Raw genomic sequence first — 17,901 nt, 5'->3', positions numbered from 1 at the left:
ACACACTACATATTTGTGGATCACTGTCGAGTCCAGAAGAGGATGCTGAATCTCCTCAAGCTGGAGTTACAGGCAGTTGATATCTACCTGCCATGGGTGCTGGGAACCAAACTCAGGTCCCAGAGAAAGAGAAAGGCAGATACTTAACTTGTGAGCCGTCTTTGGTACCCCCTACCATATCCAATTTTAATAGTAAATTTTAGTATTTAATTCTCTTTATTATACTTCAGATCTGAATTTATTTAGTATGGTGTTATCTCAGAAGCACCTGAAAGCACTGGGGATTACTGTCGATCTGGAAATGTTTAGATGTCTCAGTGGTTAACAGTGTATACAGCTCTTGCAGAAGACTGGCCTGGGTTTGGTTCTAGCTTACAGTGCCTTGTAACTCCAGTTCCAAGGGATCCGATGCTTTCTTGTGGCCTCCTTGGAAACTTGAATGCATGTGGTAGTGCACATAAAACCTCATGCAGGCACAAACATGGATTGAAAAAAATTCATGTTTTGTAAAAACAAACAAAAAACTTTTCTTTTGAGATTGTTGTGTGAGTTCAAAATGAAAATAAGCACATAACTTACTATGCCTTTTTTCATTGCCACCTAGAATGTCACGTCGTCTCCTCAGTATTCTACATTCCTGGAACACATCATCCCTCGATTTCTTACGTTTCTCCAAGATGGAGAAGTCCAGTTTCTTCAGGAGAAGCCAGCCCAGGTAATCTGTTCACAGTAGCAGGGAAAGAAAAATGGCACGTGGAGGATCAGAAGTGAAAATGAATAAAACAGTGTAATAAAATCAAAGAATGGAAGGTTCACCCAAGAGTGAAAGAGGTTTTGTCATCAGGGTAACCAGTCAGGACTGCTATCTCCTTGACTTTATTCATCTCTTCTGTGGGTTCAGTTATTTGTATCTGCCAGCCGGGTGTGTGTGTGTGTGTGTGTGTGTGTGTGTGTGAGAGTGTGTATGCGAGTGTGTATGCGGATTAGTCAGTTGGGCACCAAAGAGGGCTGGTGAGATCACTCAGCAGACAAAAGTGCTGGCCACCAAGCCTGAGAACCAGAGTTCAGTCTGAGACTCACGTGACAGAAGGGGAGACCTGACCCCTGAAGGTTGTCCTGTAGCCTCTACATGTGCACTGTGATATGCACGTGTCCACGTATAATAAATCAATCAAACAATTGTTACTGAAGAGCTGACTCAGTGATTGTCTATGCTACTCTTGTAGAGGGCCAGTGTTCAGTTCCCAGCACCCAGGCAAGATGGCTCAAAACTGCTCTCAAACCAGCCAGACCTGGTATCTCTGGCTTCCTTTGGCACCTGCACACACCTGAACAATTTTAAAAAAAAGGAATTCTATAGTTCAGCATCACCTCCCAGTACCTCTGACCACATAAGCAACGTAGACTACTATGCCATTGTTTTCTCTGTGTCAGCTTTTACTTCTTAAAGAATCTGAGAACAGTTGCTGTGATGCTGGGGAGGTTTGTCGATAGCTGGAGCATTTTTTGGTTGTACCCGAGAGCTCCAGTACTTGAATGGCATCATAGTTTAGAGTTGCTGTACAGAATTCAGAGGTCTTAGTGCAACATGACTGAAACACACCCTTGGGCTCTCAAGAACAGGAGATGAGTGTCAGGGGAACCCTGAAATTAGTTATTTTGTGTTTTTTGCATTTTTTTTACTCTATTAAGGATTTTTTTTTTCAGTCAAAACCGAAAAAAGAATGTGTATGGGTGTTCTGCCTGCATGTATGTCTATATATCACAAGCATGTCTGGTGCCTATGGAGGCCAGAAGAAGGTACTGCATTCCCTAGAACTGGAGTTATAGATGGTTGTGAGCCACTGCGTGTGTCCTGGGATTATAACCCAGGTTCTCTGGAAGAGCAGCTAGTTAGTGTTCTTAATTGCTAAGCAATCTCTAGCCCAAAAGATGTATTTTATTACTAATTATGTGTCTGTGTGCATGAATACATTTGAATTCAGGGTTCCTTGGAAGTCAGAAGTGGGTGTTGGGTTTTGTGGAGCTGGAGTCACAGGTGGTTGAGAGTCACCTGATGGGTGCTGGAACTAAACTCCTGTCCTCTGCTGAGTCATCTCTCCGGCCCCTTCTCTTTCCTCTCTTAAAAGTCTATGTTTGCTCTTTGGTTTCATCCTACTCAATCCTCACAGTTGTGTCTTGTGCTGGGAGTACTGGTGAGGTTGTAAAAACCACAGTGGACTTTGTTCCATAGTTACGGAGTTACGGAAGATGAATGGTCTGCACACATACTGTGGGTCACATGTGAATTTGCAGGTCTCTAAAGGTCAAATTCCTCTTAGGTGATAGTTGCTGGTGCTGGGTACAGTCAGCCATGTGACGAATGTGTAAGGTTAAACAGTGAGTTTGGAACTTCTGTGTTTTACGTTTGTGTCTTTTTGTCAGCAACTGCGGAAGCTAGTTCTCGAAATACTTCACAGGATACCGACCAACGAGCATCTTCGTCCTCATACGAAAAACGTTCTGTCTGTGATGTTTCGATTTTTAGAGGTAATCTTTGAGAATTCTCTTAACAGCCATGTTTAAAACATTCCATGATTTTTCTTGTGATAAATCCAGTCTTCTACGACTCACTAAAGATCTGCTTAAATGAGGTTACACAGAGAAGTCCTGTCCAAAAAAAAAACAAGATCTGCTTAAATGAGTGAAATTTTTCTTTTTTTTTTTTTTGTTTTTTTTTTTTGGTTGTTGTTGTTGTTGTTTTGAAATTTTTCTTAATGTAATTCAGAAAGACTACATAATTGAAGATGTTTTTGGTTTTTGTTTTTTGTTTTTAATGACAGTCTCACAATGCAGCCCAAGCAGACCTGGAACTCCCTATTTAGACCAGGCTGGCCTTGAACTCAGAGATTCACCAGCTTCTGCCTCCTGAGTCAGTGCTGGGATTGAAAGTGTTTGCCAACACACCTGGCCCTTTTTTCTTTATGAGACAAGGTCTCACTGTGTAACCCTGGCCTGCCTGGAACATGTTGAGTAGACCAGGTTGGCCTGCCCTTGTCTCTCAGGTGGTTGGGATTAAAGGCATGTGCCACCATGTTCAGAAAGACCTTAGATTTCTAGGTGAATGTGTTTGCTATATTTTTGTTTTCTCCTGTCTTGACATGTTTAGAGTCCCATTGTGCCTCAGACCCTTGAGAAGATAAGCTTTCTTAGAAGACAGTCTTGGGATCTTGCCTCAGCTCTGCCGTTCATAGCTGACCACATTGGCCGCATCACACATGATCTCTGAGACTCTGTGACCTCGAGGGTAGAACATGGCTGGTCCCTCCCTCACAGAGCAGAGCATGGGCCTGCACTTAGCACCTCCAGTCCATAGAGGCTTCTCAGTAGCTGATTGTTTTTCCTTTGTCTTTTGACAACATGGATTGAGCATCCGTGACCCCAAATATTTGGGAATGGGAATATTGGGGATTTTTATTTTATTTTGAGTTTTGGAGTATTTGTATATACATATCAGGATATTTTAGGGCTACAGTCTGAGCCTGAATGTGAAGTTTGGTAGATTATCACTGGCACCTTCTGCAGGTAGCTTGAAGGTAATTTTATAAAGCCTTTTTTACAACATCTGTGTTCGTTTTGACTTAAAACCATTATGTGAAGTCAGGCATAGATTTTCCTAGTTGTGTTATCTTGTCAGGTGCTCAAAAGCTTTAGGAATTCAGAGCAGTTCAGGTTTTGAGTTTTTGGATCAGGAATGTGCAACCTGTATTTCCAAGCAGTGAGCCATTTTTTGTTGTTGGTTTCAGGCAGGATGTCATTTAGCTGCTAAAGCATCACATCAATTCAGGCTTGTTATGGTGGCACACCCCTCTAATACCAGCATTTGGAGAGAGAGACAGAGTGCTCTCATTGAGTTAAAGGCTAGCCTGGTAGAGTGCCTAGCATGCATGAAACCCTGGGTGTTCCATCCTTAATATCACATAAACCAGGCTAGGTGAAGCACAGTTCTTATCCCAGCACTCAGGAGTTCAAGGTCACCCTTAGACACAATGAGTTCAGATCAGGCCTAGGATACATGAGCCCCTATATCGAAAGGGAGGAAGAGGCAGTAATTCATGCATGTCTTGCCTCTGTGTCATATACGCTAGGTCACCTTTCTCCGAGTTACCCTAACACGTTGGTGGGATGCGGCTCAGATGGCCCAAAGGACTGTTGCTCTCTCTGTCTAAGACTGCTGGATCTGGGAACTGCGTTTCAGCAGATCAAACAAGCTGATTGATTCAGGAAGAGAAACACGTAGAAAATGCCTGGATGGTTTATTTTTGTTTTTGTGAGACAGTCTCACTATGTAGTCTTGGTTGGTCTGGAACTCACTGTGTAGATCAGGCTAGCCCTTAACTCTGCTTGCCTCTGCCTCCCAAGTACTGGGATTAAGGGCGTGCACCACCATTTCCATCAATAGTTTATCTTAATCTTGAGATTAAAATGTGTTCAAAAATGTAACTTGATTTTTTTCTGTTGTTGTTTAAAGACTGAAAATGAAGAAAATGTTCTTATTTGTCTAAGAATAATTATTGAACTGCACAAACAGTTCAGGCCACCAATCACGCAAGAAGTAAGTTGTTACCCCTCTCTCTCTCTCTCTCTCTCTCTCTCTCTGTCTCTCTCTCTCTCTGTCTGTCTCTCTGTGTGTGGGTGTATGTGTGTGTGTACAAATGTGATATGGCATGTCCTTGGTATTCAGAGGTCAATTTGGGGTGGTTGGATCTCTCCTATTACTTGGGTCCCAGGAAATAAATTCAGATTGTTAGACTTGGTAGCAACTACCTTTACTTTGTGAGCCATCTTGCTGGTCTTTACTCTTACATGAGTTGACTGGCCCTTTCCCTTACATGAGTCTACTGAACAAGTACTGTGTAGAAAATAGAGCCTCATTCGGAGAAATTCTGTATCCCCTACTTCCCTCTGCTCCTTGTCTTGTGCCGAGTAATATAAAGGCCTTTTCATGAAGCACATAGCACACTTTGAGGATATTCCTGCTCCATGCTCCACTGTTCTCCCTCTTTAGAGCTGTCTTTATGATTTCTGTTTGCATGAGTGCAGATATCTCCCTGGATTTTCTCAGTAGCTGGAGTGCAGTAACTGACCAGGGTACTGGGTTAGCTCAAGCTCTTATATGGTGGACTGGATTTGGGTAAGAAGGATAAAGGGGAATTCTGAAGTTGGAGCTGGTTTGATCTCAGTTCTGTAGCCCAGCAGCAGAGCGATGCTGGGTAAACTGTAGCTTTGGGGGGCCAAGTTCTTTGCCTTGTAAATGACATGTGTGCAGATGTCCATGGAGGACAGAATCCTTTGAAGATGGGTTTACGGGTGGTATAAGCCACCCTGCGTGGGTGTTGGGAACTGAATTCATGTTGGGAACTGAATTCACGTTCTTTGCAAGCAGGAATTGCCCTGAATCCCTTCTCCGGCCTTGATTTTCTTTTTATGAGCATATTTCTGGGCACTTAAAGTCTTAGTCGTTTTTTTTTTTTTTCTCCCTTTTTTTGTCTTTTATTTTGAGACCAGGTTTCTCTGTGTAGTCCGGGTTGTCTTGGAACTCACTTTGTAGCCCAGGCTGACTTCGAACTCACAGAGATCAACCTACCTCTGCCTTCCTGAGTTCTGGGATTAAAGGTGTGCACTACCACTGCCCAATTCAAATTTTCTTCTTACTGGCTATTGCCAAATATTTTTCGTTTATGGACCAGGTTATTCAGTTAACTAGGTTTTTAGAAGCGGGGTTACTGAGTCAGAGTACAGTTCCAATGCTTCACATGTGCTCAGACTGATTCTGGGAAGCCTGGTTGGTTTGATTTCCTTGGTGGTATAAGAGTCTCTATTCTTGCATCATCTCAGACATGTGTTTATTCATTTACACGTGAGTTTATTCATTTTATTTTTAAAATACACGTGTGCCATCTTGATGGATGTGTAGCGTATGTGTGGTTGCCATCTGAGATGAGAAAAGAGTGCTGGATCTTCCAGAACTGAAGTTACATAGGCAGTTGTGAGCTGCCAGTTACATGGATGCTGGGGATCCAGTCTGGTTCCTCCATGAGAGCAGCCAACCCACAATTCACTGTTTTCTGAAGAGCATGTTTCTGAGATAGAAAATTGGTTTCTGTTTATCAGTGTCTTTCGGTCTCATTTTTTTCTTCCTCTTTGTGTGTGTGTTTGTGTTTGTTTTGTTTATGTCCATTGCCCATTTGTGTCTTGCCTGATAGTTACTACCTTTTAATATCATCAAAAAGGTATTTGTGGGGTGGGAGTGGCGAGTGTGCCTAAGCACATGTGTGAAGTTCAGAGCACAACTCGGGCGTGTCTTCAGGGGTCAGTGAGGTGTCAGGCTTGAATAGTAAGCGCCTTTACCCCCTGAGCTGGCACTGACCTTGTAAGTATATTCTCAAAGCGTTTCTGGTTTTTGTTTTTAGATTCATCACTTTTTGGATTTTGTGAAACAGATTTACAAGGAGCTTCCAAAAGTAGTGGTATGTTTGTGTTAAAGCTTGAATTTATTGCTTGTATTTATTTAACACCTGTCCCAAGGAGTATTTGGAAAGGTTTAAAGAAGTGGCTGGGGTGGGCTTCTGGTTCCAGGGTGGGCAATACTGAAGACAAGACACGCTGTTTTGCCATTGCTGTCTTCTTTCTGTGCAGAACCGCTACTTTGAGAATCCTCAGGGGATCCCTGAGAACACAGTGCCTCCACCAGAAATGGTGGGTATGATCACAACAATTGCCGTGAAGGTCAATCCTGAGCGGGAAGACAGCGAGACACGGACGGTGGGTGTTTTTCCCTCCCTGGAGACAGCTTTGTCTCGTTTTCGTGTTCTATTTCCAAATCTGTGGCTTCTCTATTTGGTAAAGGGGAAAATGAGTTAACTTAGACCATTTGGTTTTCTTTTTTCCTCTTTTCTTCACTTGGTCTTGCCATGTATCTTGGAGGTGGTGTAGGTGAGCCCTTGGGCACTGGTGATGTTTGGCTGTAAAGACCAACTAACACCAGGCTGTGGTGGCACACGCCTTTAATCCCAGCACTTGGGAGGCAGAGGCAGGCGGATCTCTGAGTTCGAGGCCAGCCTGGTCTACAGGAGCTAGTTCCAGGACAGGCTCCAAAGCTACAGAGAAACCCTGTCTTGAAAAGCAAAAAAAACAAAACAAAACAAAAAAAGACCAGCCTACCAAGGGAATTGAGGTCTCTTACTGACAAGAGTAGCAGGCTAGGCATGGGGCAGAGAGATTCTGATCTGCTAGAAGTCCTGTGAAGCTGTAGGTAAAATTGAAATTCTCTGGGCCAGAGAAGACCCAGATGGTCCCCAGCCCCACTCTGGTTTGCTGACTCTGTAAAAGTTTGTGAACCTTCCCCTCGACCTTGTTTTTCCAGTTTTTATCTGGAAATCTGTGTCTTGGACTTTGCAGAGGTGATGTGAGTGTTGTTTGTCACGTAGGAGAGATGTGGTGACCTTTTGCCATGACTCATTTTGGGGGCTGAGTTAAGAATGTTTTTCTGGGGCTAGGGGCATGTGTTGGACGCTGGCCTGCGCACATGGAGGAAGGCCCAGGGCTCTGTTCTCAGCATTTGGACAACTGAGCACGCTGGCGCATGCCTGTGATCCTAGCACTAGGGAAGTGTGGGGTCAGTTGAAGACTCCTCAGTGCATAGTGGGTTAGATGCCAGCTTGGGCTACATGTGACGGCCCACAGGAAGGCATTTTAGCATTTGTGTTTGTACTGAGACAAGACTTCCTCTTGTGCTGAGGAGACTCAAACTGAGTTTTAAGCGGAGCTCCGTCCATGGCTCGCTGGTAGTGTGCATCTGCCCTTCTTGATGTTTTAAGTGTCCTGAAGAAGCTCTTTCAGCCTCTCCTGGATTTACTATAAGCATTTTTCTACATATAAATATCAAATAAAGTCTGTAGGCTAAATTGGATATTTGAAGTTTTTCTTGTTCTTTAAAGTCAGGTATTGGCTTAAAAATCTGGGTGTGTTGCTGGGCTGGGTAGCACACATCCTTACTACTGGCTCTTAAGAAGCAGAGGCAGGTGGATTTCTGTGAGTTTGAGGCCAGCCTGATCTACATTATGAGACCCTGTCTCGGGGAAAAAAAAGAAAGGAAGAAAGAAAACGAGACTGGATGTTGAGGTACTTGGTACATGACTGAAGCAGGAGGATTGCTGTGAGTTACAAGTTCACCTTGGCCAAGTAGTGAGTTCAAGGCCAGCCTGGGTCACATAGTCAGACTCTTTCAAAAACCAGACAGCTGGGACTGGTATTGCATGCTCACAATCCCAACATTTAGAATGCAGAGACAGGAGAATCGTTGTAAGTTTGAGATCAACCAAGAGTATGTAGGGAAGCCTTATATCCAAACCGGGCTTCCTATCCTCACAGACATACCCACAACCCCCAGATTTCTTAGGTGATTTGAATCTCTTTGGATTTCCCCAAGATTTTGCCATCTATGAAGTAGCAGCCTGTGGACTTAGCTTGGGTCCTCCACCGATATTTGCAAAGATGTGTCAGTGTCTCTGTTCATTGTGGTCCTTGTTGGCACTGGCTGGACCTGTAGGTGCCACAGAGCTGACGGCTGCCTCTCTCTGCATCTCACAGCACTCCATCATTCCCCGAGGATCACTCTCTCTGAAAGTCCTGGCCGAGCTGCCCATCATTGTTGTACTAATGTACCAGGTACGTGTACCCCTTAACCATTTTTACGTTTTCACGTGAAAGTTCATGTCTGGTTTCCTTCAGTGAATCAGATGCACAAGAAACCCCGATGCTCATGAATGTCTCTCTGGTCTGCCAGATGATTCCGTGGTAGATGAATGTAAAAACGCTGTGCTTGCTGTTTCCTACAGCTGTACAAACTGAACATCCACAACGTCGTTGCTGAGTTTGTGCCCTTGATCATGAATACCATCGCCATCCAGGTCTCCGCACAAGCCAGGTAAGCGTTCCTCAGGCCGTGGCAGAGCTGATGGCACAGGGCTTTCTCCAGCCAGGGATTGCCATTGCCCCATCCTTGAGATGTGACAGTTGTGAGTGTTACGGTGTGCTTAAACAAACTCTGTACACTTTGACTTGCTTAAACTCCTATTGATGTAGTGGTGGCGGCTATGATTTTTCTAGTTCCTTTTTACAACTTTTTGTGAAATTTTATTCATCTGTGTTCTGTGGGTGTGAGTGTGTGCATGCCCCTGCTGTGCTGGGGAGGTCAGAGGTCAGCTTGCAGAAGCCAGTTCTCCTCTTCCATCTCGTGAGTCACAGCGACTGAACTCAGCTTGTCAATCTCGGCAGCAGGTATCCTTAGCTCCTGTGCCGTGTCATGAGCCTCTTAGTTGAAAAGATGCTCTGGTAGGTTGTTTCTCCCATCTTGGAGGCTCCCCAGTGTCCCTAGGCCTTGCCTGTTCTGACTGTTGCTTGAGAATACTGGCAGCATGCTTGACCTCCAGAGCTCCCTGCTGAGGAACAGGCCCACTGGATCCATCCTCATCTTAAACCAAATAGCATTCCTTAAGGACACCCTCTGCTGACATGCAGCCCCTCTGGCTGTGAGGTCCTTGAGGAGCATCTGAGGAGTGACCCTCTCCAGCCATTTCTGGAGCTTGTGTTAAGCACACAGGTGCCCTGAGGAACATAGATGATGCAGCGTGGGTGTCCACATTCGTAGTGTTGTGGTATGGTTTGATTTGAGCCTTTTAGAACTTCTATGTTATGTGATTTTTATTTCATTTTAAAAAAATACGTCTATGTGTGGGTATGTGCACAGGAGAGCAGTGCCCATGGAGTCCAGAAGAGGACGCAGGTTCCCCTGGAGCTATGGTTTCAGGAAGTTCTGAGCTGTTGATCATGGATGCTGGGCACAGAACCTAGGTTCCCTGTAAACAGCACGTGCTATTAACCCCGAGCCGTTTGTCCAGTCCCCTTCACATGATTAGAAACTGCATAAAAGTAGATGCATTTATGTATGCTGCGGTGTGCTGTGGTCTGTTTGGAAATGAAGGAGCTTCAAGGCTTAGTAATCTCTGTAGGTGTTCATTTCCAAGTCACTAAAGGACTGACGTGGGACTTGTATTCAATTCCTGCCCAGGCAACATAAGCTTTACAACAAGGAGCTGTATGCTGACTTCATTGCCGCTCAGATCAAAACGTTGTCATTTTTAGCCTATATCATCAGAATTTACCAGGTAAGTTCCTGAACTTGATTTGCTTTTTTTTTCTTCCATGTGTATGTGTGTGCTTTGAGTAAGTATGTATTTGTGAGTATGTGATGTGTCTATGTATGTGTGTGTTTATAAAGTTTGCACATGAGTACAGGTTTGTGTAGAGAATAGGGATTGGTGTAGGGAATCTTCCGAGATCACCCTCTGCCTTCTTCTGTTTGAGTCAGGGTCTCTAAAGTCAAACCCGGAGCTCACTGTATGGTTAGTCCTGTCGGCACCGTGCTGGGGTCCTGTCTCTACCTTCCTAGGGTGGAATTACTGCTGCCTTGCCCTTCCAGAGTTTATGTAGATTTGGGCAGTCTGGCCTGATTGCCTTGCATGGCTAGCACTTTCCCCACTGAGCTCTCTCCACACCCTGTTTTGTTATTACATAAAACAAATTTGATTTTCTGTGCATGTGTCCTTGAATTGACCTTTCCTTCCAGCCACCGCGTTAATTTATAGACGGTTTCTGTCCCCCTGAAGTTTCATGGCCATTTGTAGTCGGTTTCTTTCTGGCATCTCCAGTTGCTGGCAAACCCTGGCCTGTGTTTTTTGTCCCCATAGATGCCTTTTCTGTTATGTAAGTGGAGTCGTATTCTCCAGGGTGGTGTCTTTACTCATGTCTGCTGTCTTTCACTAGGCAGGGGTGCTGAGATGTCAGGACTGAACTGTTTCTCTGAAGTCAGTAGGAAAGGGAAAGGGGACCTGACTCTGTCAGGAGGCTATGTTTTTGTTTTTCTTTTTAAAATTTTACTGTGTATTTGTGTATAGTTGGTTCTCTGCTTCCTCCTTTAAGGGGTTCTGGGACCTAACTCAGGTCACCAGGCTTGCATGGTGAGTGCTATTTTACCTCCTGAGCCATCTTACTCCACCAAGCCCATCTTTTCCTTTCTGGAGATATAGTCCCACTACACAGCCTGGTTGCCATGATTTGCTCTGATAACAGGCTGATCTCCAGTTTGCAGTGATCCTCCTGCCTGTGTCTCTCAAGGTTTAGAATAACAGATTTTTAACATTAGATGTGGCTTAAGCTATATGATTTTTTTATTACTATTTGGTTTTTTGAGACAGGGTTTCTCTGTAGCTTTGGAACCTGTCCTGGCACTAGCTCTTGTAGACCAGGCTGGCCTCAAACTCACAAAGATCCGCCTGCCTCTGCCTCCCAAGTGCTGGGATTAAAGGCGTGCGCCACCACTGCCCGGTGCTATATGATGTTTTTGTTTGTTTTGTTTTTGATTTTTCAAGACAGGGTTTCTCTTTGTAGCCTTGGTTCTCTTGGAATTCGCTTTGTAGACCAGGCTGTCTTTGAATTACAGAGATTCGCCTGCCTCTGCCTTCCAAGTGCTGAGTTTAAAGGCGTGTGCCACTACCACCCAGCAAGCTATGTAATTTTTAAATAAAATTTTTGTGTAGGCAGTCAACAATTGTTCTAAAGTGTGGAGTAAATGTAATTCTGATCTATTGTAATAGAATTTGTTTCTCAGCCTTTTTGTTTTTGGAGACAGGGTCTCAGTTGGCGTGGAACTCTGTAAGGGTTTAACAATTGTTTTAAGATAAAAATCACTTTAGATTATAGTCTTACTATGTAGCCCAGGCTGGTCTTGAACCCATCATCTGTAATCTTCAGAGTGCAAGACTGTGGACACTGAACATCATGACCAGATAAATAAATGAAAGTTTTGTTCCTTGGTGTTGAGTCAGGAAGAGATGTTTAAAGCTCCTCAGAGTTGCCCCAGCCAGTCTCTTGTCACTGAGGCTGGGGTGGCGCACACCTTTAATCCCAGCACTCGGGGGTATAGAGACAGGCGGGTCTCTTGAGTTCGAGGCCAGCCTGACCTACAAAGTGAGTTCCAAGACAGTAGTCAGGGCTACACAGAGAAACTCTTTAAAAGAGGACTGAGTGATTTTTGAGCCAGTGACTTACTATGTAGCTTTCTGGAACTTGTTAGGTAGACCAGGGTGGACTCACAGATACCTGCCTACCTCTGCCTCCTAAGTGTTGGAATTAAACGTGAGTGCTACCATGCCTGGCATTTACTTATTTTAAAAAGATGTGCCTCTGTGTGTGTGTACCTGCCTGTGGAAGGCAGAAGAGGACATTGGGTCCTCTAGATCTTGAGTTGCAGGTGATTGTGAGCCACCCATCATGGGAGCTAGAAGCTGAAAGGGGGTCCTCTGGAAGAGCAGCCAGTGTCCTTAACCTCCAAGACATCTTTCTAGCCCTGAATGTTTTTTAAAACAGGTTTTAGTGTTTATTTTCTTTCTAATAAGGGAATAATGCATATTTACTATTGAAACTTATAAATCAATAGAGTAATACAAACGCTACATCCACACTTCCACAGCGTGGAAGGCCATCTGTCCGTGTTGTCATACTTTCCTTTCAGAGTGATGATGGCTGCATGGCTCTGTGTGTGTGCATGTGTGCGCGCGCGCACGCACACACACACACACACACACACACACACACACTAAGACCTTTTGGGTGGTGTTTACTTATTAGGCCTGACGATTTGTGATAGGACTTCGTGTCTCTGCCACCTCCCACAGAAGTGTGACTGTTGTCTTCCTTGCTGTGGCAGGAGCTAGTGACCAAGTACTCTCAGCAGATGGTGAAAGGCATGCTCCAGTTGCTATCCAATTGCCCAGCGGAGACTGCGCACCTCAGGAAAGAGCTCCTCATTGCTGCCAAGCACATCCTCACCACGGAGCTGAGAAACCGTAAGGCTAGCTTTTCCTTGAAGGCCATGCCATGTGTGGTGCAAGGTCTGGTGACTTCCTGGAGGTTCTACAGGGTCTTGGCATATCTGTTCTTTCTTTATTGCTGCCTTGGGCCTTTTTGCATTTCCTTAATTTATTTTTATTTTTATATACATGAATATATGTGTTTTTCAACTTGCATCTGTGTATATCTGTGCACATATGTCTGTCGAGACCAGAAGAGGGCAGGGCATCAGATCCAGAGAATGGAGCTAATTGTGAGCTGCTATGTGGTTCTGGAAATTGAACACATGCTTGCTACTGAGTCAACTTCTTTTTTGTGTTTTGCTTTGTTTTTTGAGACAGGGTTTTTCTGTGTAGCAATGATTACCATAGAATTCATGCTGTAAACCAGGCTGCCTGCTTCTGCTTCACAAATGCTGGGGTTAAAGGCGTGCGCCGCCACGCCATTTTATCCTCTCTTTTAAGATTTATTTTACTAATTGTGTGTGTGTGTTGGGATGAGGAACTGTACACATGAATGCACATGGCCAGAGGCATGACATGTGCTTTACTTGAGAACTAAGTTGGCTGTATGCCAGTCTTGTTCTAGAACCTAAATGTCCTGTGTGCTTGTTGTTCATAGTCTTGGTTCATTCTCTTATGTCTTTGGTTGTGAGCCTAACATTTAATGGCTGAGCCATCTCTCCAGCCCATCTTGGTCAGTTCTTTAACAACAAACATTCCCTGACTGTGTCTTGTGGGCAGGTGATTTGTGTGACCCAGGAGAGCCAACATCCCACTTCACAGTGCCTTTCTAGTCTTTTCTCTGCCCTTTTCTTTGCCTACCAGACCACAGACTGACCACTGTGGAAGGTTTGTGAAGTCCTCTATGTTCTTATGTGTTTCCTAGAATTCATCCCCTGCATGGACAAACTGTTTGATGAATCCATCCTGATTGGCTCTGGATACACAGCACGGGAGACGCTCAGGTACAGCATTGTTAGACCCAGGATGCAGGCCTGGTTGGCATGATGTCCAGGGACAGGATGACCTGCATGTTGGGAGAGCTCTAATGTAGGCAGGCCGCCGGGCCCTACTCACCTACTGAATTTAGAATGGCAGTAGGTTTGGAAGTGTGGAAGTACTTAGGTTGTTTTAAAAACAAAAACGAAACAACAAAACCACTTCTTTAAACATTTTTGGAATTTATTTGTATGTGTGTGCTCATGCACTTGTGCCAAGGTGTAGAAGTGATTTAATAACACAGGAAATATTAAATACATTGCCTTAACATGTAGAGCATTAACCTATTAACTAGTTAATATTTTGAGACAATCTAGCTAGGTAACCATGGCTGACCTGGAACTCAGATTCTACCTGCCTCTGCCTCTTGAGTGCTGGGAGTAAAGGTGTGCACCGCCACGCCTGACACAGTGCTGGGAGTAAAAGTGTGCACCACCACACCTGGCACAGGGCTGAGAGTAAAGGTGTGTACCGCCATGCCTGGCATGGGGCTGGGAGTAAAGGTGTGCACTGCCACACTTGGCACACTGTTGGGAGTGAAGGTGTGCACCACGACTTCTGACACACTGTTGGAAGTAAAGGTGTGCACCACCACACCTGGCACACTATTGGGAGTAAAAATGTGCACCACCACACCTGGCACACTGTTGGGAGTAAAGGTGTGCACCATCACACCTGGCACACTGTTGGGAGTAAAGGTGTGCACCACCACACCTGGCACACTGTTGGGAGTAAAGATGTGCACCACCACACCTGGCACACTGTTGGGAGTAAAGGTGTGCACCACCACACCTGGCACACTGTTGGGAATAAAGGTGTGCACCACCACACCTGGCACACTGTTGGGAGTAAAGGTGTGCACCACCACACCTGGCACACTATTGGGAGTAAAGGTGTGCACCACCACGCCTGACACAGTGCTGGGAGTAAAGGTGTGCGCCACCACGCCTGGCATGGGGTGTTTGAACAGCAGATCCCACTCAGTACACAAACTTAGGTATTTTCCTGGTTAGTCGTCATTGTTGATTTAATATCGTCTAGAGCAGTGGTTCTCAACTCCAAAGGGGTTTCTGACCCAAAGGTTGAGAACTGTTGCCTTCAAGAGAACATCTATCCTTGCCAAAAACCCATCAACTGTCAGTAGCTGATCTAGAGAGTTACTTGAAAAGAGGGAATTTCTATGAAGAATTGCTCCTGTCAGATTGACCTGTGGTCAGTTTATGGGACATATTCTTGATTGCTAATTAATAGAACCCAGTTCACTGTGGGTGGCACCAACCCTAGGCAGGTAGGTGATCCTGGGCTGTTTAAAAGCAGAGTGATTGAGCCAGTGGCAGGGTCCCCCATTGTTGCTGCTTCAAGCTCTAGCTTGAATTCCTTCCCTGAGTTCCTGCAGTGGTAGATTGTGACCTGAAAGTATAAGCCAACTAACCCTTCCCTCCCTCCCCAAAGTCAGCACCAAAAAAGCCAACGATGTCAGGAACTTTGTAACTTGGGTTAAAGTTAGTTTTTCAATATGTAGAGTGAAACACAAGAAGACAGTCTGGGCCTTTTCAGTCGAACAGCTGGGAGAGGAACAAGGGTCTGGGTGGGGACTAAGGCCATGCTGGACCCTCCTCCCTTAGCACTGCAGTTCCAGCAGCGGCTACAGGGAGTACAGTGACGTCTCTTCCTGCAGACCCCTCGCCTACAGCACACTTGCTGACCTTGTACACCACGTTCGCCAGCACCTGCCCCTCAGTGACCTGTCCCTCGCTGTCCAGCTCTTCGCGAAGAACATCGATGATGAGTCCCTGCCCAGTAGCATCCAAACCATGTCCTGCAAACTCCTGCTGAACCTGGTGGACTGCATCCGCTCCAAAAGTGAGCAGGAAAGCGGCAACGGCAGAGATGTCTTGATGCGGATGCTGGAGGTACCGGCTGCTTTGGTTTATCCTAAGTTTTGTTAAATGTAGGTAACAGAGGTGGCCAGATAGGAGTTTGGCTTTGGGAGTTAGACCACATTGTTTAAATCCTGCGTCCTCCTGCTGCCGGCAGCCATGCTCGGAAGCCGCTTTTTTCTGTGTGTTTCTCTTCAGCCTCGGGATGACCAGCACCTGTCTGGCAGGGCTGCCCTGAGAGCTAGAGCAGCTTGTGGACGCTCCAGTTAGTGTCTGGGGAGGGCGAACGGTTTTTCGTGGCACTAAGGGCCACTCCAGCGGTCTTTGGTCAAAACTGGAACCTGCTTACCCAGCTCAGAAACCAGCGGCCATTGACCTTTGTGCAAATGTGTGTTCGCCACAGAGCCATTTTAGGTGTCCTCAAGGCCCATCATATGTTTTGTTTTTTCCTTTTTCTTTTCCTTTTCAGATGTTTGCCTATTAACTTTTGGCTACTTCCCTTGACCCAAATTTCTTTTGCCATTAGGTTTTTGTCCTCAAGTTCCATACTATTGCCCGGTACCAGCTCTCAGCCATTTTTAAGAAATGCAAGCCTCAATCTGAACTGGGAGCTACAGAAGCCACGCTGCCTGGGGTGCCCACGGCCCCTGCTGCCCCTGGCCCAGCACCTTCCCCAGCCCCTGTGCCTACCCCTGCTCCCCCTCCTCCTCCACCCCCAACCCCAGCCACCCCAGTGACCCCAGCCCCTGTGCCCCCATTTGAGAAACAAGGAGAAAAGGACAAGGAAGATAAGCAGACATTCCAAGTCACAGATTGCCGGAGTTTGGTGAAAACCTTGGTCTGCGGTGTCAAGACTATCACGTGGGGCATCACGTCATGTAAAGCACCTGGTGGTAATTTTGCTCTTACTCTGCTTGGACCAACTACATTTTTAGTTTGGTGTGTTTGCCAGGTTTTAATGTAGTCTCTCTCTTCTAGAAGCTCAGTTTATTCCTAACAAGCAGTTACAACCCAAAGAAACTCAGATTTACATCAAACTTGTGAAGTATGCAATGCAAGCCTTGGATATTTATCAGGTATGAAGTGGCTGCAAACCTGGCTGTTGCAGATGGAAGGTGCCCTTAGGACGGAATGCTAGTGGTGGAACAAGCCTTGGGTGTTCACTCCCAGTTTGGATGCATCTGGGTTTGTTTCTGTTGCGTGACCTGCCCAGCTTTGCGTTTTGCTGGGATAGCACACATGCATCATCATGCCAGTTATGTGGTGCTGGGGATCATGATTGCTTGTTGGTGTTTAATTCCCTCTCCTGTTACTGTGGTGAAATGCTCTGGCAAAAGCCATTTAGGGGATAATGGGCTTAATTATTATCGAGTGGTGGTCGTCGGGGTACCTCTACCCTCTGAGTTACCTCTTAACTGTGGTTTTTTTTTTTCTTTTATTTTTCTATCTCTTTTTTTTCCCTGATGAGAACACCTAGTTTCTTCTTTTTCGAAATTGAGGCAAGAACAGATTTTAGAAAAAGGATAACCTTTATTGTTGAATTCAGCACCTTATTTAACGTATATAACTTGTGACTTTGTAAAGAAATAATGCACAATAGAAGGTGCTCCATTGTAACAGCCATGGCGGTTCGCCCATTCTAGGTCCAGATTGCAGGAAATGGACAGACATACATCCGAGTAGCCAACTGCCAGACTGTGCGAATGAAAGAAGAGAAGGAGGTGCTGGAGCACTTCGCTGGAGTCTTCACCATGATGAACCCCCTGACGTTCAAGGAGATCTTCCAGACCACGGTCCCTTACATGGTGGAAAGGATCTCAAAAAATTACGCTCTCCAGGTATAGACTCCCTTTTCTATTAACGTGTGTGTATATGTGTGTGTGTGTGTGTGTGTGTGTGTGAGAGAGAGAGAGAGAGAGAGAGAGAGAGAGAGAGAGAATATTCTGTCCTCAGGGCTTGAACTCTAGTTTCAGGCATGGAGTTGGTTGCCTTCACCTGCTGAGCCTTCTTGCCGGTTTCTCAGTATAAACTTCTCTGTATATGTTTGTGTTTACTCATCCACTTTGAGA

General features: G+C 45.3%; 1 protein-coding gene across 13 annotated transcripts in view; it reads left to right on the top strand.

The window, feature by feature from the left end:
- The window catches only part of Trrap (transformation/transcription domain associated protein), a 96,783-nt gene that overhangs the window by 8,889 nt on the left and 69,993 nt on the right, over positions 1-17,901 (top strand). For 11 of the 13 annotated variants that reach the window (XM_048436770.3, XM_048436771.3, XM_048436763.3 and 8 more), the window contains exons 4-17: positions 605-715; positions 2,425-2,529; positions 4,511-4,594; positions 6,453-6,509; positions 6,679-6,804; positions 8,632-8,709; positions 8,880-8,968; positions 10,112-10,208; positions 12,809-12,947; positions 13,840-13,918; positions 15,631-15,865; positions 16,359-16,725; positions 16,811-16,908; positions 17,476-17,670. In XM_048436770.3, the coding sequence (XP_048292727.3) occupies positions 605-715; positions 2,425-2,529; positions 4,511-4,594; positions 6,453-6,509; positions 6,679-6,804; positions 8,632-8,709; positions 8,880-8,968; positions 10,112-10,208; positions 12,809-12,947; positions 13,840-13,918; positions 15,631-15,865; positions 16,359-16,725; positions 16,811-16,908; positions 17,476-17,670 (1,860 nt within the window). The remainder of the gene's footprint in view (positions 1-604; positions 716-2,424; positions 2,530-4,510; positions 4,595-6,452; positions 6,510-6,678; positions 6,805-8,631; positions 8,710-8,879; positions 8,969-10,111; positions 10,209-12,808; positions 12,948-13,839; positions 13,919-15,630; positions 15,866-16,358; positions 16,726-16,810; positions 16,909-17,475; positions 17,671-17,901) is intronic. The other 2 variants (XM_085684007.2, XM_048436757.3) reach the window with 1 other exon arrangement.

Source organism: Myodes glareolus, chromosome 2 (assembly GCF_982192425.1).
Source record: "Myodes glareolus chromosome 2, mMyoGla1.1, whole genome shotgun sequence".
Lineage (NCBI taxonomy): Eukaryota > Metazoa > Chordata > Mammalia > Rodentia > Cricetidae > Myodes > Myodes glareolus.
The sequence above is the reverse complement of the archived record's forward strand: the minus strand, read 5'-3'. Positions and strand labels throughout refer to the sequence as shown.